We start from the raw sequence: 23,749 nt of genomic DNA, 5'->3' as shown, positions 1-23,749 counted from the left end.
ATATTTGAAATAATAGACTAGGAAATATAAACTGGATATGAAAGGAATTAAAACAGGAGGTGTGAACACTAGACACAGAGGGTAGTAGAGTCTTGAAGAGCAAAGATCCTTCTTAAGTTGAAAAAGGGTTACCTTGGAAGCAGATGGGAGTAGGTTGAAAGAATAGAAGGTTGTTGGTGATTGAAAGCTTTAATGCCTAAGTTAGTGATACAAGACAATGCCAATTCCAGCCATGATAAGGTCCTGATTAAATGGCGTGTCTGTCAGAGCGAGTGGCTTAGGTGAACCGAAAATAGTTGTACAAAAATAGATAGATCAATAGAACAGAGAGTTCAAGCAAAATGGAACTCATGTGTAAGGATGTAATATGTAATAGAGGAAACTTCACAAATCAATAAAGTGATGGATAATTCAATAAATGGTGTTTGGGGTCGGAGAGTCATGTTGTATTCTCATTTTGTATCATAATTAAAATAAATTCCTGATAAACTAAAAAGTTACCAAACAATGTTTTAATAAAGGATCAAAACATTTTGTAATTAAAACATCAATTGATATGAAGATTTAAAGTCAAAATGTAACTGATTTATGCAAATAAGATAAATACTCAGCTCACAATGTTACAATGTTCAAAGGACAGTAGTAGGTAACTTACAGAAAAGAAAAGCAAATGTATCCACCTTAAATAAGTATTTAAAACATATTAGTAATTGAGTATATAAGGACTTAAATATGAAATTAATACTTGAGCTTTACGGCATTAAAATTTTTTTGTTAATTTTCTTTATTATTATTTTTTTAATATAACATTGGTTCTATGAACTGTGTTCACAATAGCAGAATATAGTCCCTTTTTATTTAAATAAATTGTGGAGCTTTCAGTATTGATCTGAGAATATTATTTTTAAAGGAATATTACTGTTTAAATATTAATGGACAACAAAATCTATGGTAGTCTGTACATGTATAAGATAAATTGAAGACAGGAGTTATTTGGCTAACTTAACTGTGTAAACCTTTCTCCTTGTTCCTGAGACAGATATAATCAGGTAACGTTTTAAATATAAAGTATCTGTTTTAGTGTCTTTGTTTAGAAAAAAAGGATTTAAAGATAGGCATGAGTCTTAGTAGTGTTGTCTTTTGGGGGAAGCTAGAAAACAAGTGTTTTCCATTTATGTGCAAATATGTATTTAAAGTTTTTATCTTTTGTGAATTAGTAAAGCGGAAAACATTTTAATACTGTGTTATACTTCAACTACTTTCTTTATAACTGTCCATTGAGAATGTTGGGCAAAGTGCAGAGTACTTAGTAGCTCTTGGTTAGTCAGACCCGATTTTGAGTCCTGGCACAGTTACTGGCTTTTGTTTTGCTTACGTTGAACAACTTATTTAATTTCCTCGACACTTTCTCCCCTGTAAAATAGGGTTAATAATACTAACTTGATGAATTGATATGAAGATTATTATGTTTTAAAACATCAAGTTTAGTGTTAGAGACATATGATAGTCATTCAATATAGGATCACTATTTTTATAATTGTTGTATGTACCAGTTGGCCAGAATGTATTGGTACAGTTAGTCTAAGATATTATTTTACAAGTATATGAGAAGAGTGCGATGTTTAGTAGAATTTTGGGGGGTTTTTAGCCAAATTCCACAAATATAAATTGTGTGCAAGGTTCATTGCTGGTACAGGAAGAGGTGGAAGGTATATAAGTACTAAGATGAAGAATGTATCCCCTTAAGGAAGGGACTTCTGATTTAGCTTGAGACTGGCTTTCTTTTTCCCTTATTGGATTCAAAAGCAGTCCGATAAGTAGTAAGAAACCGTATCTACAGTTTACATCAATGATAAGATGGGCTTGTGGAGGTTAAGTGACTTTGCTAAAATCCCATAGTGAATAGTAGAGGTGAGATTTGGAGCCCCAAAGCTGTGAGTTTGTTCCCACAGTACATCTTACATTCTAGGCACTCTGCTTGAGTTCAGTACTCCTCCTGGAGACCAGTTTGTGTTCATTAAACTTTTAACTCCACTCAGTCTCTAAACATCTTATTGTCCACAGGGCAGTGATACAGTGAAATTTGTAGGTTACTGAAAAGTTATTTATCAAGTTCTTTAAAAAGGTATGATTTAGGGAATCTGTAGTATTTTAAATGGATATTTATTTTAAATATCTCTAAATTTTTGGTTTAGTAAATGTTATTTTATGAATAGTTTGTTTCTTAAAGCATGGAGTACACATAGAGATAGCAAAGCAACTGTGATCTTTTACATAAATAAAGTGGAAGGAAGGTTCAGTTTGGGAGAGATAAATCTAGTTGACAGTTAATAAGTATGTTCTGTTTCAGACTTAAAGATTTTTAAAATTTCTGTCTTTGGTAGTGTTCTTTTTTCACTCTATACTAATATTAAAGAATGTTTATATAGAGAACTGATAATATTTTTGAAAATGTAAGGTGATGAGTAATAAATAATTTTCAGTGTGAAGATGAAACTGAGGTGAAAATGTGATGATAGCAAACGTTAGCAAATTGTATTTCTATCTTCAGGGTCAGGGACTGATAGCAATATTGACCTATTTTCTCTAACCACAACCTTGGCATACTATATCACAACAAGTTCTACTTTAGTTTCCTTCTTAAATCTAGAAATGATTCGGCGAATTTTGAGTTTAAATTATGAGATGTGTTTCTCAGTGTGTCACAGTTCTGTTGGTATGGGCTGCAGTGGTTTATTGCTCTCCTACCTGCGTGTCTTTGCTTACAATGACCACAGCATTTAACTTTTATAAACATTAGTTTTTCTGTCTTCAATTATTTTCCCCTTAAGTTTTTTTTTAAAAATAATAAATGCATTTTAGTTCAGAAAATTGTACCTAAAGAACAGAAAATATGATTAAAATTCATTGTTAACACATGCTCGTATTATTTCAAAATGTAGGATTAAATCTTATGTTCTGTGATATGAACCAAGACTTTACAAAGGTGAAACTTTTTTGAGAAGAAAATAGCACAGGCTGGGTGCAGTGGCTCAGACCTGTAATCCCAGCACTTTGGGAGGTTATAGCGATCAGATCACCTGAGGCCAGGAGTTCAAGACTGGCCTGGCCAACATGATGAAACTCCATCTCTACTAAAAGTACAAAAATTAGCCAGGTATGGTGGTGCACATCTGTAGTTCCAGCTAGGCATGAGAATCGCATGAACCCAGGAGACAGAGGTTGCAGTGAGCTGCGATCATGCCATTGCACTCCATCCTGGGCAACAGCAAGACTGTCTCAAAAAAAAAAAGGAAACAAAAACACAATTTATTCTGTAAATATTAAATTATAGGAAAAGGATAGATCGTTACATAAACCACATTTGCATTCAGTGAATGTTAAAAAGAGACAGTTTAGATTGTGGTTAAGAGTCTGAAGCCAGAATTCCTGGGTTCTAATCTTGATTCCATCCACAATTTGTCAGCAGCATGACCTTGGAAAAATGTTCACCTAAGTGTTCAGAGGATAATAAAAGTTAATAATGGCTCTTACTTTATAGGGTTGTTTTAAGGATTAAATGAGTTAATATAAATACATACTAATTAAAGCAGTGCCTGACACATTGTAAGTATTCAGTGTTAGCTTATTATCAGTCAATATATTTTCATCTTTCTTTTTTAGAAAAATTTGTCTCTTAAAAATAAGGTATTTATTATCTTTGGGAATCATATTGGCTATGATTTACTTGAAGTTGATGAACTTTGTAATGTACATTTTCTACAAAATTAATAATTGTTTAATGTTTTCAAGATTTTGATATTTCATCTGGAAAAACACTTATGATCTTCAAGATCGATATAGTAAATATTTAATTGAGTTCATTTTTACTATGCTTAACTGATAAGTAAAGTCTAGGTAAATAATATCAAATAAGATCTACATGATATATATATACTGAGATGATAGTCACAAAAGGTTGCATATTGACCTAAAAAGGATAACTGTTCTAGGATTCAGCTAACCCAACAAAAGATACCATCTTGAAATGTGTGATTCCAGTGACTTAGAAAATTTGTGTATATCTTGATAACTTGAAATTTGGTGATGTGGTGACCTGTGTTGATGAATAGGAGGAAAGACCATGTTACCTTTAAGCATTTGGTCTCCTATAGTGTTTCTTGATTTACAGTTTAACAGTGGTCATTGGGATAATCCAACGAATTGTTAATGTTTTATTTATATATTTATCAAGTTACCTTTGATTTGTGGCTCATTTTCCCATAAGGACTATCTAATAGGAGAGAAATGGTCCAGTCTTCTTGGCATTAATAAATTCACACCTATTCTGCAAAAGGAATTGCTCAGAATTAATTGTCATCCCTAAGCTGTTAGTATAAGCCATTCTCTTTGAAAAAATGGAGTGAAAACAAATATTGTCTTTTTCTTCTGTATTCTGTGTTTCAAATGCCATATGACAACTCAGATAGGAAATCAAAATTACTGAGATAAAGTGATTATTTCTGAACACTTTAATATTAATATATTAAATATATTAATATATTAACTTTTATATTATTTCTGACCAGTTTAATAGGAGGCGAAATCACTCATATTTTGTTAAAGTAATTGTTATATATAGTTTCCGGTGCATAAATGATTGTTGGATAGAAAAATAAATATAACAAAAGCATTATTTTTAATGAGGCTTGCTCTTATTTTTTTGGGCCCCAAAGATTTATTTACTTAAAATAGTTTATTTCTGTGTGTGTGTCTTAAGGCCACGGAAAGCGAGGCTGGTGATATGGACCTGAGTGGGTTGCCAGAAACAGCAGTGGATTCCGAGGATGACGATGATGAAGAAGACATTGAGAGAGCATCAGATCCTCTGATGAGTAGGGACATTGTGAGAGACTGCCTAGAGAAGGACCCAATTGACCGGACAGATGATGACATTGGTAAGCTTGACTAAGAAAATGAATCCAAGAGCAATTAAAAATATTTAGTGGTAAAATTGTCCAATTTAATAGATCCCAAGACTAGTAGGCTTAAAAAGTCATTAATTTATTAATTTCATTTATAAACAGTAGTATTTCTTGAATAAAAATTGGAAAAAACCAGGTTTACTCAGTCTTATCTTCAGGAGTCTACAAATAATAATATGAATGAAACTTCTTAGTAGATCCTTTCCACATAACTACTTTCTTAAGCTTAGTTTATGATGAGAAAAAAAAAGTTAAAATTAGCCTTTCAAGCAGTATTACTTCTATTAATTTTTTCTTGAACACTGTTTTTGTTAAGCTCATGTTTTTTGTATGTAAACATAAAAGGCAGTTGATAAAATTGTCATGTAAATGAATTTGCTTCTACTCTGGTTTCATATGAAGATGCAAGTGGGTAGAAGGAGACAGCAGAATGTTGGATTAGTGGCATATGGGTTGTGTGATGGTTGAGACTTTCTTTTGCTGTTTTTGTTCTTTTTTTAATTTTTATTTTATGTTCAGGAGTACAAGTACAGTTTTGTTACATAGGAAAACCTTTGTCATGGGGGTTTGTTGTACAGATTATTTCATCACCAAGTGTTAAGCCTAGGACCCATTGGTTGTTTTTCCTGAACTTCTTCCTCCTCTCACCTTCTACCCTCCAAAAGACCCCAGTGTGTGTTCCTCTCTATGTGTTCATGTGTTCTCCTCATTTACTTCCCACTTATAAGTAAGAACATGCAGTATTTGGTTTCTGTTCCTCTGTTAGTTTGCTAAGGATAATGTCCTCCAACTCTATCTGTGTCCCTGCAAAGGATATGATCTTGCTCTTTTTGTTGCTGCATCGTTTTCCACAGTGTTTATGTACCACATTTTCTTTATTCAGTCTATCATTGATGGGAATTTAGGTTGATTCCTTGTCTTTACTATTGTGAATTTTGCTGCAATGACTTTCTTTAAGTGTACCCAGAGGTTAAAAATTTAAGTAGCTTTATATTAACCTTTTCATCATAGCAAGAGCTGATTGTGTAGTAATGGTTTTGGGTTTGAGTATGCCTCTAAGACTCTGGCTTGTTCCTTAGAACACCAGAAATGAGAGCAGCTTCTGTTGAGAGTCATCTTTCCACGAGAGTTCCAGGGTTCGTAGTCACCCTTACCTTAGCTCCATTTATCTATTCTACCACTCCCCCAATTCTTGGGCCAATACGTATTTGAAGAGCAGTTAAGTGAACTAACTCTGTTGGAATTAGATATAGGACGGTGTAGAGTGGCTTGTTGCCTGAGTTTGAGTGACACAAACATGTTTGAGGAAAAACTTTCACCATTTCAGCTATTTACATATACTAGGAAATTAAAGCAAAAAGCAAAAACGTAGATTAGACAGTCACAATTTAATTGAAATAATCTATGGGAATTACTGTTTATAGATGAATATCATATGGTAATTATTAGTCATTCATTCAGCTACCGTAGGTGAGCACCCTCTATGCACGGAGCAGTTTTCTAGGTCCTGGCAACTCATTCAGTGCTGAACAAGGGCAAAAGAAGTCTTTGTTCTGTTGCAGAGTATTAGGGGAGACGTGTAATCAGCTAGTGAACAAGTAAACCCATTGCAGGCAGTGAGTGCAAGGAAGAAGAGTAAAGTGGAGACTGGGTGATGGAATCAGGGGAGTGGCCTGAGTGGAATGGTTCTGTTTCACCCCCTGAAGACTTAGGTTTGCACTTTTCATGTTTCTGATACTGCATGTTGATCTGATTCACAATTTCTAAAAATGGGTTTTACTCGGCTGGGCATGGTGGCTCACGCCTGTAATCCAAGCACTTTGAAGGTCAAGGCGGGCAGATCACCGAGGTTGGGAGTTCAAGACCAGCCTGACCAACATGGTGAAACCCAGTCTTAAAAAAAATAAAAATGGGTTTCACTCTCCCATTCCTTGTTTGCCTTCTTGGGTCCAATACCACATGTTCAGCTGATTTCCAGTGTCCAGAATTGCGTTTCACATTCTCATTCTTTGTCCATGTCAATTTCTTTCTTTTTAATCCCCTGTAGTTTTAAGGAAAAAGTTAAATTGGAGGTGTATTCAGTTTACAATTTCAATTCGGAATCTTTGCTCATAGGTGCTTTTTAAAAAAAAATTAAATGGAACTTACTTATGAATAGATTGATTTGGAATTTATCATTTTGTAAACTAATATATCTTTTTTGAATCTGTTCATTTTAAAATAGTTGTGGAAGAAAATGCTGATTATTAAAATATATGTAGCATGTCTGTCATTCCTGGAAATTTAAGACTTTCAGTTGATATCTGAGAAGCCCTCTCTCCCAGTATCTCTAGAAAGCAGCAGCCATGGTGATTCCTATAAATAAATACAAAGCCATCTTTTTTTAAAAAAAGAAAATACTTGTCAATATAATTCCTACAGTGAGTAACATTTATTTGAATACCACTTTACTTGCAAGCAGTGACAATTGTCATGCTTGCATCTATCAAATATACATTTATTTAAAGTAATCACTAACATAACAGAGAAGTCCTAAAGGGTGTTGTTTGTTCCATGTAAGATCTTGAAAGATTTTGTATTCTACTTCCCTGAAAATAAAATGTGTGAGAACTGTTAGCTCTTGTTAAATGTAACTCATCCTCCAGGATTTAATTAGACACCTTTATATAAAATACAAACACCTGTATGGTTGATGTTTTCTTTAGATGTCTCTCTTCCAACCCAACTTCCTCTTCCCTGCAAAAAAAGAGGAGAGATTTTGTGTATGCAAGCACATGAGTGCATGTGTGAGTGTTTAAGGTGAATCAAATGAAATTGCTAATATTTGAACATACTTTTACCAGCTGCAGGAAAAAAAAAATTCCCTTTGGGTTCTGATAGATTCTTGGGTATACTTTTGTTTCAGTACTTTGATGGAAGGGACTTTATCATACTAATTTTTGCCCTGGAATGCATAATTTTGTCGGTATTCCATTATTAAATGGTTGTAAAAAAATTTTTTTTGTTTTGAGGGCTTGACACAAGGACTACTTTAATATCTTTTAACAAACCTCAGGTTTGTTACAAAAAATTTAATAAAAACATTTCTTACATAAAATTGTATCAAGCAAAACCAAGATAAGCTAATTTTCTGAATTGGCTTTGTCTTCTGGTATCTATAAGTTAATTATTTGTTTTTTTAAATGGTACATTGTCAATAAAATGTTTTTAAAACATAATATTTTCCCATATACATTAGATAGGTGGCAACAGAGTATCATTCTAATAGGTAAGTGTATAATTCTATAGATTTTGTTCTAAGAAATACAATAGAAAGTAGTCCTGTTTCTGTCATCCATAGCTTCTTTTCATGTGTCCTGGGGACTGTCCTAGTATCTATCCCAGGCTCTGAATTCTTGGCTACCCTAAGCTATTTAAGTCCGTATGATACCTGTAGCATTGTCAGAGTTTTGAGCCCCCTGTAGCAGGAGACTCCACCCCTGAGCCGTAGACTAGTACTAGTTCCTGGCCTGTTAGGAGCTGGGCCGCACAGCAGGAGGTGAGCAGAAGGTGAGGGAGCATTACCACCTGAGCTCCACCTCCCGTCAGATCAGTGGCAGCATTAGTTTCTCGTAGGAGTGCAAACCCTACTGTGAACTCCATATGCAAGGGTTCTAGGTTGTGCACTCCTTATGAGACTCTAATGCCTGATGATCTGAGGTAGAACAGTTTCATCCCAAAATTATCCCACCACACCCACGAGGCTCACACACTGACCATGGAAAAACTGTCTTTCACAAAACCTGTCTCTGGTGCCAAAAAGGTTGGAGACTGCTGCCCTATAGCCACTGCTTTTGTTTCGTGTGTGTGTGTGTGTGTGTGTGTGTGTGTGTGTACACACCTACAAGATTGGTTATGAAATAGTTCTATTTTTTAAAATTGCTCCAATCATCTAGTATAATATAACATGGAAGGTATCACAAAACCAGTGATACCATTATTGAATTCTTAAAATCTTAAAAAGTCTTACATGCCATCTGGTTTAACATTTATGTATTTCTGGTTTTTCAACTGAGCCTGGATAATTTTGTACATTTACTATTAGATCTTTTTGCCTTCTTTATTCTTATAATATGTGATTCACAGTTATTTTCTATCCTGTTCTATTTTTTTAATGCTAGCCACTACACATATATCACAAATTAAATTCATGACCCACTAATAGAGTAAGAGTCTGCCAAAAAGCAAGCAGTATGTCTACACAAAGCACTTTAAAATTATTGCAACAAATACTTGTGAAGGTACATTGTATTTTTTGCCCTCTTTTTGTTTTCTGATTATATATATGGTAATTATTTGACTTCTGTTATTATCTAATCAGATACTAAATTCAAAACATTTCTGACAATTTCTGGCCCAGATTTTTCTTAAAACATTTCTTAAAATGTTTGCTTATCCAACGAAATTTAGCAACTACTAGAGGTGGAAAAAGTAAAATGCATGGTCTGTAGGTAATAGTGTCATACTTTATGGTGAGGTGTGAGGGATGATGGCTAAAGAAAACAGAGGCTGGAAACAGCAGAACTAACTGGGATGTGCTTCAGAGGACCATGACTTGTTCATTTGCCTTTGTGACTCAAATCAAAAGGTCAATGCATTGGTAAAACAGTGATTCCTGCCTCCCATATGTGATAGATATGGGTCATCTCTTGCAGTGGTATTCAGAATTGCTTTACTGCTTCTCCAGGAATAAATATATTTTATGGTACAGCACAGACACTCCTACTCATTCTAGAAATAAAAGTTTCACGAAACAGAATGTATTCTTCCTTTATATGATGTGCTTTGATAGTTTAACTTCTTTTTTAAAAAATACTGGCAGCAAAAGTAAAGTGATTTCCTGACACATAAATTTGAGTCAGGTTGCAGAACACTGTCGGACAGAATCTTTGGGTACACCTGTCATTATCATTTTCCTTATTGCCAGAGCCCCCCTGTGTAATGAAAAGTCTTATGTAGGAGGGATGACATAGATACCAATCGGAACATGCCATTGCCCAACTGGGCCAGAGAAAACCATTCAGTCTGTCCTTCCAGAAATGTTGCATCCGGGAAAATATATACACAGCATATATCTTTCTGTTGTACTTTGTTTTAGCAGTTAACAAACTATATCCAAGAACATAAAATTTGTCACTAAATCTTAACAGATAGTAGGACTATACATAGGGAATGTTTGGTATGTACAAGAAACATCTAGTATAATTTTTATTTAGCTGAAAGTTTGAATGATATCGATTATTATAATAATGACAGTAATAGCAGTTCTCATATATTATTTATTCTGTACCATGGACTTTTATCATCTTTATTGCATTTTATTCTCATAGCCATCCAGTAAAGTAGATATTGTATTTTTCTTTTAAGTGAGAAAACTATAACTTAGGTAAATTAATCAACTTGCCCAAAGTAATAATGTCCAGTATATACCTTGTGCTCTTTACCACTACCTTTAAAGTCCAGCATGACCTTTGGAAGCAGATGGTCCTGAATCATGTCACTGCCACCTTTTTTTTTTCTTTTTTAAAAAGAGTCAGAGTCTCACTCTTTCACCCAGGATGGAGTGGATTGTCACAATCACTGTTCACTATAACCTCAAACTCTTGGGCACAAGTAATCCTCCCACCTTGGCCTCCTCAGTAGCTGGGAGTATAGGCACATACCAGCACATGTAGCTGATTTTTAAAATATTTTATAGAGATAGGGTCTTGCTATGTTGCCCAAGCTGGTCTTAAACTCCTGGGCTCAAGCATGTCTCCTGCTTTAGTCTTTCAAAACGTTGGGATTATAGGCATGAGCCACCGCGCCTGGTCTTGCCATCTCTTAATTATATGATGCTGAGCTTTGGTTTCCTCCCTACAAAATTAAAAGGAAAATACACTTCACAGAGCCATGGTGAGGAGTAAGGGAAGAACTTGGTACATAGTTAGTAAAGCTATTGAATGATAGGGAAACAAAGGACTTTTAAAAATAGAAAACCCAGGACTTGAAGAGACTGTGACATCAACAGCTAGCATCATACCAAGGTAGAAGCTCTTTCTCCACAGCATCCCAATAAGAAGGGAGAGTGAGTAAACTTCCTTTTTTGCCTATAATTTTTTAATAGATCGGTTTTTATGGATTTGGTCCATGGCAAATATTCCTTAGAATGTTTTTGAATTAAATAGTTATTTCTGCTGACTATTTTGGCATCCACCTGCCCAAAAGGTGCAGGAATGGACTAACTGACTTGTTGGAGAATTCTGAGCCGCCTTTCATTTTCACTCTTACAATAATAAGCCTTATATCTCATTTACAATTGAAATTTCCCATTTGAAGTTTAGTAACATCTTTAGTGGCATTTGAACTGGAGTTACAATGTAAACTGTTGCCTCTAATTCAACAAGTAAGAGGCATGATTTCCACAGCGACAGAATTCTTTGTGTACCTGCAAGAAGTTCACCTGGTGCTAAAGATCTTGAGATGTATTTTTCAATAAGCAAAATTGTAGAGCATTTAAAAAGAAAGGACCCTAAATCATGCTTTTTGAATACTTAGTTTTAATAAAAGTTGTAGTTTTGACAAAAGATGTCTTTTGCTTTTCAGAACAACTCTTGGAATTTATGCACCAGTTGCCTGCTTTTGCCAATATGACAATGTCGGTGAGGCGAGAACTCTGTGCCGTGATGGTGTTCGCAGTGGTGGAAAGAGCAGGGACCATAGTGTTAAATGATGGTGAAGAGGTGAATAAATATTCCTACCACTTAAAAAGTTTCTTCTTAAAGATATCTCAATATAGCAATTGAACAAAACCCAAATTCTTGCTTTTTCTTTTTTAATACCCAACAATAGTAAGTTTGAATAAATCAAGAATTATGATACACCTGTTATGTTACTGTATTAGTCCGTTTTCATGCTGCAGATGAAGACATACCCAAGACTGGGAAGAAAAAGAGGTTTAATTGGACTTACAGTTCCACATGGCTGATGAGGCCTCAGAATCATGGCGGGGAGGCAAAAGGCACTTCTTACATGGCTGCAGTAAGAGAGAAAATGAGGAAGATGCAAAAGTAGAAACTCCTGATAAAACCATCAGATCTTGTGAGACCTATCCACTACCACCGGAACAGGATGGGGGAGACCACCCATATGATTCAAATTATCTCCCACCAGGTCCCTCCCACAAGACATGGGAATTATGGGAGTATAACTCAACATGAGATCTGATTGGGGACACAGAGCCAAACCATATGAGTCACTGTATTCCAAATCCATCATATTTCCCATCATTTGCAGAATTTTTATGCAAATGGAAATTTTTTGATATATTAACTTTTCAGTTTTTGCAACTTAAATGTTCATAACTATAATAATGCCTTTTGTCAGACCAAATGATATTCTTACTGAGGCAATGATCATTTTATCTTGTCTACATGAGCTTTGGGGGGACAGAGTAATTTTTTTTCCTTTTGTCGTTTTAGAGGAGAATATGCAAAGTCAAATTCAAAGGACATTATGATATGCATTCTGTGCTAGGCATATGGAAGTAGGTAGATATGTGGCTGTGTTTTATTCCTTATTCTGTGAACTTGTTAAACAGTGACCTTCACCTTAGTTACTTGTTTTATCTCTAAACTTGGAAGATCTGCGAATTCATATTTAGGGACCATACTGATACACATCTGTATAATTATGATGTTACTTTCTGCTTTGTCTTTATTTTTTTGGATTAGCTGGACTCCTGGTCAGTGATTCTCAATGGATCTGTGGAAGTGACTTATCCAGATGGAAAAGCAGAAATACTGTGTATGGGAAATAGTTTTGGTGTCTCTCCTACCATGGACAAAGAATACATGAAAGGAGTGATGAGAACAAAGGTGGATGACTGCCAGGTATAAATATCATAAAAATATATATTTCATTCTTAATAAAGAATACTTACATGCCATTGTGATGAGATTTTACTTCCTATATAAATATGTTACAAATAATTTTGTTTTTTTGACATGGAGTATTGCTCTGTCACCCAGGCTGGAGTGCAGTGGCATGATCTCAGCTCACTGTAACCTCCGCCTCCTGGGTTTGGGTGATTCTCCTGCCTCAGCTCCTAAGCAACTGGGATTACAGGCACTCACCACCACACCTTGGCTAATTTTTGTATTTTTAGTAGAGACGGGTTTCACCATATTGGCCCAGGGCTGTTTTCAAACTTCTGACCTCAAGCGATCCATCCTCCTCAGCCTCCCAAAGTGCTGGGAATACAGGCATAAGCCACCATGCCCAGCACCAATAAAATGTTAATGTGAAACTATTACTTTTAGTGTTGTAACAACCCAGAAAAAATTAAAATTAATCTTCATTACAGTTACTTGAACTACAGAGAACTATGTGTTTGATTTTAAAAAAATGTGAGTATGGTATTTTTAAATTGCCATCAATGATAATAATCTATTATCAAAATATGGAAGTAAAATGCACATTATGAAGGTAAATACTTAATAAAGGTGATATGAATAGTTATGCAGTGTTTTTATGTAAATATATATAAGAAATTGATTTTAGAAGAGTCATGGAAATTAATCATAGTATGAATCTGTAGAGTGACTTGCTAGTTAAATAATAGCTAATAAAAAGAAAATACTTGATAGCAAAAGAGAAATATCAGTATTGATGTTGTATTAATAGTCATTATTTAAAAGCATTTAATAATAGAGTAGAGAAAATACTAAACGCCAAATGTGAAACTAGATTAAGTGGCAACCACTGTATTACAAAGAAATACATTTAAGATGCTTTTGTTATTATTAGGTGTTTATAATTGATGACTTATCTTCTAAAAGAATTTGTCTTTGAAAGAAAATTAAGTGTAAATAACCAAATGATGTGGCTTAGACTAATTGTCACTGTATTTATTAGTCTGTAATTTGGAAAACATCTGAAAGTAGTTTATTCTAAAATAACACAATTGAATGATGGTATATGATCAATGTAAAATGGTATCACTCATTGAAATACTCATTTTTAAGCATTTTACTTACTAAAAAGAAAAATGATCATGGCTATACATAAAATTACTTACCTTAGAAGATAAGTCATAAATTATAAGCATCTAATAATAACAAAAGCATCTTAAATGTATTTCTTTGTAATATAGTGGTTGCCAGTTAAATAAATCTAGTTTCACATTTGGCCTTTTTCTCTAGTCTGTTTTTAAATGCTTCTAAATAATTCCACCAGCTAATTCCTTCCATGAGCACCAGAGAGCAAAAAATAATAATAATAATAATAAGGCTATGAATTCAGTATTTTAAATATGTAATGCCAGAAAAGCATTCTCAATATACTTACTTCTCAATTATTTTGTGTAATAGAGGAAAACAAAATGGTATATTCTCAGTTCTGTTGTGTAATAGAGGAAAACAGATGATGAATATTGAAGTCTTTATTTAGCAGTAATGTGCATTTAAAGGAAATTATATATGCTATTTCAGCTCTGGAATTGTACTTTAAAAAAAAAATGAAAAAAACTAAACTGAGTCAAAACAAGCTAGCAAATTAGTAAAGGTTTTTCCTGTCTCCTGTTATCTCAGTTCTTCCCTGAACCCTTCTACAAAGTGGAATTACAATAGTGTTTGAGTTAGAGTGTGTGTCCTTAAAGGGCAAGTAAAAGTTACTTCTTTTTGAGAGTTGAGCCATTACATTAACACCTCTTAGTTATTCAAGTCCTTTGTTAGAAATTTTATGAGACTGAAATGATAGGCAGCATAGAAATGTTTCAGGATAATTGATTGAAATGTTATATGAGTGAATATTACAGAGTGGTTAAGTCATGTCAAATGTACCAGGTAACATTTAACTATTTATCTGGGAGTTCTGGAAAAGGAAGAGGAGGTAGGGATTATATTAGGGAAGAGAGTCTAATTTACTTACAAAGTGAGGGATTAGTGGGAAACCCGGATAGTCAGTAAGGTAGAGTCCAATTCAAAAGGAAACTCTAATTAAGATATATAGACTCCATAGCTCCTAGTGTGAAGTTAATTATGAAAAGCATCAAGGGTGAGGTACCTGCTAGAAGAAGTCCGTGTCTTCCTCTCTACTACACTCTACACCACTGTAAAAGGAATATGTTAATCAGGGATTTCCTTCCTATACTTCCACCCACCTGTCTGCTCAAGCCTGGCATTTTAACCCTAAAGAATTTCTTAAACAGGGATGGAGAACTAATTTTGACATTTTAATGTAAGTGCTTGCCTGGGACAGCATTTTAAGGTATTTCTGTTAAAATGTCATATCTGTCAGAAAATACAAATGTTAGATCATCTCCTTATTAGGAGAAGTAAAGGAAACAGAACCATGTTTTTATTTGTGCATAAAATAGCTTCCATGTGTTTCTTTCATTTTACTGACCATATTGTAGGGAAGCAAGTTATTGAGTGAATTGAGCAAAAATGATGCTGTCTTTACCAAGAATAAAGCAACTTCACCTAGGCTTTGTCCTCATTATCTTATATTTCAGGGAGTTCCAAAATAAATATTGGTTACTGTCATAAGATGGTTGAGCTCATGTTACGCCTAAGAATACAATGATGAATGAATTAAATTTAAGATATATTTGTTTGGATCCCATGACATGGACAAGCTCATGTTTTGTTCTGGGTCCCTTCTTTGTGTTCTCTTCCAGTTCTCCCTCTTCAGTGTGTTCTTATTCCCTGTCTGGTGTGAAACGACAAAGTTCAGAGCTTGATAAACACATCCTGTGGTACTAGGCAATTTGTAATGGTTTTCCATTACCCACATATACCTCTTTCTTTTCTTTTTCCCTTCTCCTGTTTCCATTTCTTCATTTCCTCTTTTGCCCTCTTACTCCCTTTATTCTTCTCCTTTTTTTCCTTCTCCACTGCCTGTGTTTGAGGCCTGCCAGTGACACCCAGGCATTGCTTAGCCCTACCCTCCACTCTTCAAGTGGGGAATGAACACTTGGATACCTATGTGAACAATTAGGTAGGAATTTCCCTCACAGACTGGAAAGTGCCAGTTTAAATAGATCCAGCCTCTTAAAGCAAATCTGTGTTAGACTCACCTCTTCCTGGAATCATAGGAGCTAATTGTACTTAGAATGTGAGAAGCAGTTTTAGATGAGAAAACAGTTTGCTGTGGATAAATTGAAAATTGATTATACTATATGTGGATTGAAGTTTAATTTTACTTCATTTATCATCTGTAATGTTTCTCCTTAAATACAAATTATAATGTCATGCCCAAAGGAAAATAATCCTATGATATAAACTGCCATTGACTTTATTTCATATCAGGGTACTGAGATCATACAGTACTTTCATGGGTTTACAGCAATCTGAAACGCATGAGATTTACAGAAATCTAAAACCTCAGTAAAACAATTCAAAGATTCTCACGCCAGGTGCAGTGGCTCACGCCTGTAATCCCAACACTTGGGGAGGCCAAGGCGGGCAGATTACAAGGTCAGGAGTTTGAAACCAGCCTGGCTAGCATGATGAAACCCCGTCTCTACAAAAATACAAAGAAAATTAGCCGGATGTGGTGGCAGGCGCCTGTAATCCCAGCTACTCGGGAGGCTGAAACAGAATCACTTGAACCTAGGAGGCAGAGGTTGCAGTGAGCTGAGATCGTACCACTGCACTCTAGCCTGGGCAGTAGAACAAGGCTCTATCTCAAAAAATAAAAAACAAAGATTTTTTCAACTGACTTCATCATACCAGTTAAAATTAAATGTTACCTGTGAATTTCATGTTAGATCTATAAATTTGTTGTAGCAAAAATAAGTTGCTTATTTTAAAAAGATAAATATTTTCATCTAAAATGTATTTCTCTTTAGGTACCAGTTCTGTATGACCATATTAGAAATTCAGTTTTTGTGTTTTTTTTTTTTTTTTTGGATGGTATTTCAGCTTGCTGCAGAAGAAATGCCAAAATGTCTGTCTAGACACTAAGAATTTCAAATCAAATGTATTCTAATTTAAAAAAATCTTTAGTCAAGAAGATTAATTTTAGTACATTTCTCTTCAAAAAACATTTTCCCCTTGTATCTACTTATTCCGTTGAATTCAGGGATATATTTCTTTTTTAGAAGATAAATGAGAAAATGAGTATTTAATTATGTTCTCTAAAACTGAGCATAAGAAAAAACACCTAAAATTATCTGGAAATAAAACTTTTCTAAATCTCTTACATGTATTTGGGAATAATTTTGTTGATGTGTACAAAGAAATAAAATATTTTTTAGATAAGAAACTAAGGATCATATATTTCGAAACGTTACACATCTATGGTCAGTATTAAGGAAATTACTCAGAAATAATGTTAACAGTTTATAAAATTAGCATCATACTATAAGCAATATTTTTAAAATGTAATATCAGAGCTCTAAAGGTATTTTTAAAGTAATTAAAGTATGCATAATTACTAGTACAAAAAAAACTTCATCTTTTAATTTTTAACTTTTTCTTCAAAATGCTTAAAAGAAAAATTGGTGAGATTAGCCAACTCGGAGAAACGTGATCCTGCAATATGGTGTTCCTCTTATGAACTGCTGCTTCTACTTAAAAAACAAACCTATTGATCATGCAGAAAGCATGAAAAATATAGAAAGACATTAAATAAAATGAAAGTCACTCACAATTTGCATTGCTCAGAAATACTATTAATAGTTTATTTCCCTCCAAGATTTTGATGTGCATGTATAATTTATTTTAAAATAGCCAACACGTAGTTAAGAGACATCGGGCTGTTTACTCCTCTGTCTAATGGTGATAATAGCACCTTCCTCATGGTTTGATTAGGATGAATTGAAAAAGTTCCATAAGGCTGCCACAGTATGATGGTGATGGTGATGATGATGCAGATGTTGTCATTATGATTATTAAAATATTTAGTATTGTATCTTTTTAAAAATCAATGTAATATGAGCAACATAAAAAGAATAATGTATTATCAGAGCTGTAAGTACCCTATGAAATCATGATTTCAGGTGGTTGCATCATGTTTTATCTTATTTACAATGTAATTTAATCATCGCCTTTTCCATCTTCTTCACACTAAAGGAGAAAAAGAAATACCATGCCGCTTTCCATTTCCAGATGATCTCTTGTCTCCTCACTGACCTCTAGTTAATTTGTATAATAAGTGATTTCTATCATTCATTCATTAACTTTCTTTAAATCTACTAAGAAATGTAATTTCTTAAGTGTTTGCCCTAAGCCCTGAAATTTTTTATATTTGGGGTCAGGGAAAGTAATGACTTGATATGCATTATTGTTAACTTTTTCTTTAAGAACAAGGATTACCCTTAATACCAGTTATAAGGAAAATTATTTGAGCTATAACACATACGTGGTTTGTGTTTTGACCTTCTTTTAACAAGCTTTCTAAAATGATGTTTCATCAGTATAATTAGCAAATTAATATATCTACTCCATAGGTATCTTTGAATGTCTGTATCTTTCATTAAAATCATTTTTATTCAAAAATTGTTGCTTTTTCAAATTCTTTTAATTCACTAAATGATAATTAAATTTTTACATCTATTCTCCTACAATTCCACTCCCCCCACTGCAATGTTTTTTTAATTGTGAAAGGAGCATGAAAAAGCACTGTTCTAAATTTTTTCTTTTGATTTTTAAAATTGTTAGGATTTTGGATATAAAATACATATAAATATTCTAAAATTGAAACTTTCCTTAACCAAGGGAGAAATACATTAAAAGTAGAGATGTCTGATTAAGGTTCATTACAGCATTAATTTAGAAAGTATGGGAAAGACAGGGAAAAATGTCAGTTTTAAATAATTAAAACTGAATTATTAGTACTGCTAGGTCTTTTGCAAGCACTTTATCATTAACATGTGACTTATATTTTATTCCAGTTTGTCTGCATAGCCCAGCAAGATTACTGCCGTATTCTCAACCAAGTAGAAAAGAACATGCAAAAAGTTGAAGAGGAAGGAGAGATTGTTATGGTGAAAGAACACCGAGAACTTGATCGAACCGGAACAAGAAAGGGACACATTGTCATCAAGGTAGGACACAGGACCACTCCCCCTTCCCAAGGAAAGGAGTGTTTTTGGTAGTATCAGTTGTGGCAGTTTCAGATGTTTTCATTTTTAAGCATATCTCTTAAAGGTTATCAGTTGTGAAAAGTCTTTATGTATGATCTCCTGATGAATAGCAAACTTCATTAATTGTTGACTGTATTACTACCCAGTTCATTTTATGTTGAATGTTTGAAATTCCGGTCCCATATAAATGTTATATATATATATTAATTAAACCTTTTCTTTGTTACAGGGTACCTCAGAAAGGTTAACAATGCATTTAGTGGAAGAGCATTCAGTAGTAGATCCAACATTCATAGAAGACTTTCTGTTGACCTATAGAACTTTTCTTTCTAGCCCAATGGAAGTGGGCAAAAAGTTATTGGAGTGGTTTAATGACCCGAGCCTCAGGGATAAGGTTGGAAATATATTCAGTTTTGGCTGTTAAATATGGAATGTTAAAATGTGAACCTAAAGATACTTTAATGTTTAAATTTGTCACAGCAGTTATGTCCAGATTAATGTAATAAAATACAAGAATGTACTTAAGCAAAAAAAAAAAAAGATACTGAATATTAGTTCAGGCTCAGAAATGTCTTTTTTTTTTTTAAATGCAAAGGCCAGTAAATTGGCCACCAAATGTTTAAACATTTTTAAAGTTCTGTTGGGAGTATGTTAAAACATAAACATCTGGATTCCATAGGAATCTGCATTTCCTAGTTTGGTATTAAAGTGTACACCAGATAAAAGTCACAATTTTTAAATTGGCACCCGAGCAGCATTTCATGACAGTCATCACTCTCTGTAGGCCCTAGGATTGTAATTCTAAGGGGACCACCTAGAGCTCTAAGGACAGATTGGATGATAAACTACATTGTCTTATCTCCTTCCTTTTCTATTCTGTACCCTTACAGAGCTTTCTAGGCTTAAAAGTGTTCATTCTCTTTGTCTAGTCAGTTTTTCTACCTTTAGTTTCTAGTTTCTGTCTTTTGTATTAGCTGATTTTGGTTTTATTATACCTTTCTTTTATTCTGATCTTTTTCAAATGCATTTTGAAAGTTAGACAAATTTTATGTTAAATACCCTCAGACTCAGAACCATTCCTGGCAAGGCAACATGAAGTCTATATTCAAAGTAAAAAAATATATTTTCAGAAGGTCATCCTCATGGAAGATTTTATTATTGTTCATTTATTTTCCTATTTATTATTATTAGGTAAATGTTTGAAAGTTGGATATCTTTTCTGGAATGACTTTAATCACATTTTTGGCACTAAAAAGGAAATTTATTTAAAATAATTGGTTTTTCAGGTTACACGGGTAGTATTATTGTGGGTAAATAATCACTTCAATGACTTTGAAGGAGACCCTGCAATGACTCGATTTTTAGAAGAATTTGAAAATAATCTGGAAAGAGAGGTAATATTTGTTTTTTGTTTTTTGTTTTTTTTTTTTAAGATCAGCTTCAAGTTCATTTTATTTAGCCTGTTTTTGAGTTGACACTATTGTTTCTGAACTCTTATAGAAAATGGGTGGACACCTAAGGCTGTTAAATATTGCATGTGCTGCTAAAGCAAAAAGAAGATTGATGACGTTAACAAAACCATCCCGAGAAGCTCCATTGCCTTTTATCTTACTTGGAGGCTCTGAGAAGGGATTTGGAATCTTTGTTGACAGTGTAGATTCAGGTAGCAAAGCAACCGAAGCAGGCTTGAAACGGGGGGATCAGGTATGCTATATCTAATCTCAGATTTAATTTTGGTGTCTGGTTTTTTTTTTTTTTTTTTTTTTTTTTTTTTTTTTTTTTTTTTTTTTTTTTTTTTTTTTTTTTTTTTTTTTTTTTTTTTATTAATTTTATAATTTCATTTTTAGATATTAGAAGTAAATGGCCAAAACTTTGAAAATATTCAGCTGTCAAAAGCCATGGAAATTCTTAGAAATAACACACATTTATCTATCACTGTGAAAACCAATTTATTTGGTAAGTATTTTGCATACTTTCATTTTTCTCCTTTTGGTCTTTTTTTCAGTATTTCAAACATCATAAGAAAGCATATGTGGTAAAAGCATAGATTAGATCTAAATAAAAATCTGACTTGACCATAAAAAATATTTTTAATTTATGCCTTTATTGATAACTGAAATCTTTTATTGATAAATACTAAAATACTTAACAGATTAAAGACTCTTTTAAAACTTACTTTGATAGAGCAACATACCAAGCAGATTTGGTGTGATTCATTTTCTGTGATACTGTTTTTCTACAGGTTTGCAGTTTTGATAACTGAAGTCTGTACTTCTCATATATTTCCAACTTCCGCAATTGCTTTAGAATTGTTCTGATAACTTATAATTGCCATTATATGGTGTTTCTGTTTTTATTTTAGTATTTAAAGAACTACTAACAAGGTTGTCAGAAGAGAAAAGAAATGGTGCCCCCCACCTTCCTAAAATTGGTGACATCAAAAAGGCCAGTCGCTACTCCATTCCAGATCTTGCTGTAGATGTAGAACAGGTGATAGGACTTGAAAAAGTGAACAAAAAAAGTAAAGCCAACACTGTTGGAGGAAGGAACAAGCTGAAAAAGATACTCGACAAGACTCGGATCAGCATCTTGCCACAGAAACCATACAAGTAAGCATCTGTATCTGTATATATGTTTTCTGTGCAGTATTTTATTTTGTTAAAATGATATGCAAAGGTAGTGATGTAATTAATACATCTACATGAGTCTAAAAAATGTTCTAGGTTTTTATGAGTGAACTATTTTGGAAGCAGTGTTAAGCAGTCAGATTTGTTTTAATAATCATTTTGCCACTTATTTGCCCACTCCCGATCTTCTTTAAAGATATTTTAGCACTTCCTCATTTGCACTACTGTTTTTGGGATTTGGACTTTTTTAAAGTAAGTGTATATTTGCCTCCTGTCTCCCCCATGATGCTTTCAAGTTGCTTTTCCTGCTGTATTTTGTTTCTGGGTATCTTCTTTACCATCAGCATCTGCTCTTTACCAGTCAAATCATTGCTTTATCTAGTTGCTACTATTCATCCCTACCATCTCCATTTTCCCCCTCTCTTCTATTTTCAATTATTTAATTACTGTCAAGGCATCAACAACCAAGCATAGAACTACTTTAATTCTTCCTAGTCATCTTTGTAGTCAGAATGTCAGGTGTATTCTTGAATTTCTTCTTGGTTATCTATTTATGCCAGGAACTCAGCCATGCTAGAAAAAATTGCAGGTTTTTCTGACACTTTTTAACCTTTGCCTGTTTGCTTGCTTATTTCTTCATTTTAGTTCCTTCTTGAGTCTAGGGATGTTTTATAAAACTCAATTGCTGTCAGCCATTTCTCACTATGCCACATTTAGTTATATAGCCCCCAAACTACGTTGTTATAAGAGATAATAACTTTAAAACATATAATTTCTTTCTTTGATAATGAGTCTAAAGACCTGCAGTAGATATGTAGGACTATATCAAGCATTTCTTTTAAAAAAAGAAAAAAATTCCATTTCTGATCTTTTTTTTTTTTAATTCCATTTCAGATAAAATTTTCATCCACAGATTAGAGAAATATGATTTAAAATATACTATTGATTGGTTGAGTTGTCCCAAACTATACAGTAATGATTAGTGGTTTTGTATCAGCTGAAGTTTCTATAGCAGGGTCCCAAGGATAAGCAGTGAGTAATACTTATAGACTCAAGAGGATATTTATATTGTTTCTAAGAGACAGTAGATTAGGGCACCTGGCATTTATAGAAAATAAGAATCAATTTTTAAAATGACCCTCCTTGATGAAAGCTGATTTTCAAATGGGTGAAAAAATAAATTACCTAAATGCAGATTTTTTTAATTGAAAAAAAGTTGGTTTTTTTTTTTAAGATAGTCTCGCTCTGTCACCCAAGCTGGAGTGCAATGACATGATCTGCTCACTGCAACCTCCACCTCCTGAGCTCAAGCTATTCTTGTTCCTCAGCCTCCTGAGTAGCTGGGATTACAGGTGTGCACCACCATGCCTGGCTAATTTTTTGTATTTTTAGTAGAGACAGGGTTTCACTGTTTGGCCAAGCTGGTCTCGAGCTCCTGTTCTCAAGTGATCTACTCACCTGGGCTTTTTAACAGTGCTAGGATTACAGGCATGAGCCAGCACACCCAGCCCTAAAAGCAGAATTATTAACAGCACACACACACACAAAAAAAGATCTTAGAGTCATATTTGACCACAAGTTAAATAAGAACCCTTAAAAAAAAAGTCAGTATGACCCTGCCAAGTATAAATAGAAATGTGACATGTAAGAACTGTGATATAATCCATCAACAATACCGGGTGTTGGAAAGGAACACAATATGAGAATACTCAGTATAAATTTGTTCTGTGTTTATTTAGAAATACTCAAAAGCTAGACAAGGGAAAAGAAAAAGAATAATTAGATGTGTTGATTTTAAAACACTGAGGAAACATCTTTAACAATTTGTATTTAGGAAAATATATGGCTCATTTAAATATTTTATCATGAAAATTATTTGAAATCATGTGTAATGCAATTGAAAAGAAAATTAAAGGAAGTTTCACTAAACTGTAGGATCTATTATATTGGTTATAGACTTGATTTAGTACTATAATAGCTATTACTTAAACTTTTCTAGAAATTCTCATTTGTTTATGAAGATTTTTTTTTTTTTTTTTTTTTTTTTT

General features: G+C 33.6%; 1 protein-coding gene across 17 annotated transcripts in view; it reads left to right on the top strand.

Annotated features, from left to right (window-relative positions):
- The window catches only part of RAPGEF2 (Rap guanine nucleotide exchange factor 2), a 249,878-nt gene that overhangs the window by 202,069 nt on the left and 24,060 nt on the right, over positions 1–23,749 (top strand). For all 17 annotated transcript variants that reach the window (XM_017525995.2, XM_017525996.2, XM_017525999.2 and 14 more), the window contains 9 exons: positions 4,760–4,937; positions 11,589–11,725; positions 12,716–12,874; positions 18,883–19,035; positions 19,304–19,468; positions 20,361–20,468; positions 20,575–20,778; positions 20,922–21,030; positions 21,437–21,683. In XM_017525995.2, coding sequence (XP_017381484.1) covers positions 4,760–4,937; positions 11,589–11,725; positions 12,716–12,874; positions 18,883–19,035; positions 19,304–19,468; positions 20,361–20,468; positions 20,575–20,778; positions 20,922–21,030; positions 21,437–21,683 — 1,460 coding nt within the window. The remainder of the gene's footprint in view (positions 1–4,759; positions 4,938–11,588; positions 11,726–12,715; positions 12,875–18,882; positions 19,036–19,303; positions 19,469–20,360; positions 20,469–20,574; positions 20,779–20,921; positions 21,031–21,436; positions 21,684–23,749) is intronic.

The sequence above is a fragment of the Cebus imitator genome, unplaced genomic scaffold, assembly GCF_001604975.1.
Source record: "Cebus imitator isolate Cc_AM_T3 unplaced genomic scaffold, Cebus_imitator-1.0 Scaffold40, whole genome shotgun sequence".
In the NCBI taxonomy this organism is placed as follows: Eukaryota; Metazoa; Chordata; class Mammalia; order Primates; family Cebidae; genus Cebus; species Cebus imitator.
The sequence above is the reverse complement of the archived record's forward strand: the minus strand, read 5'-3'. Positions and strand labels throughout refer to the sequence as shown.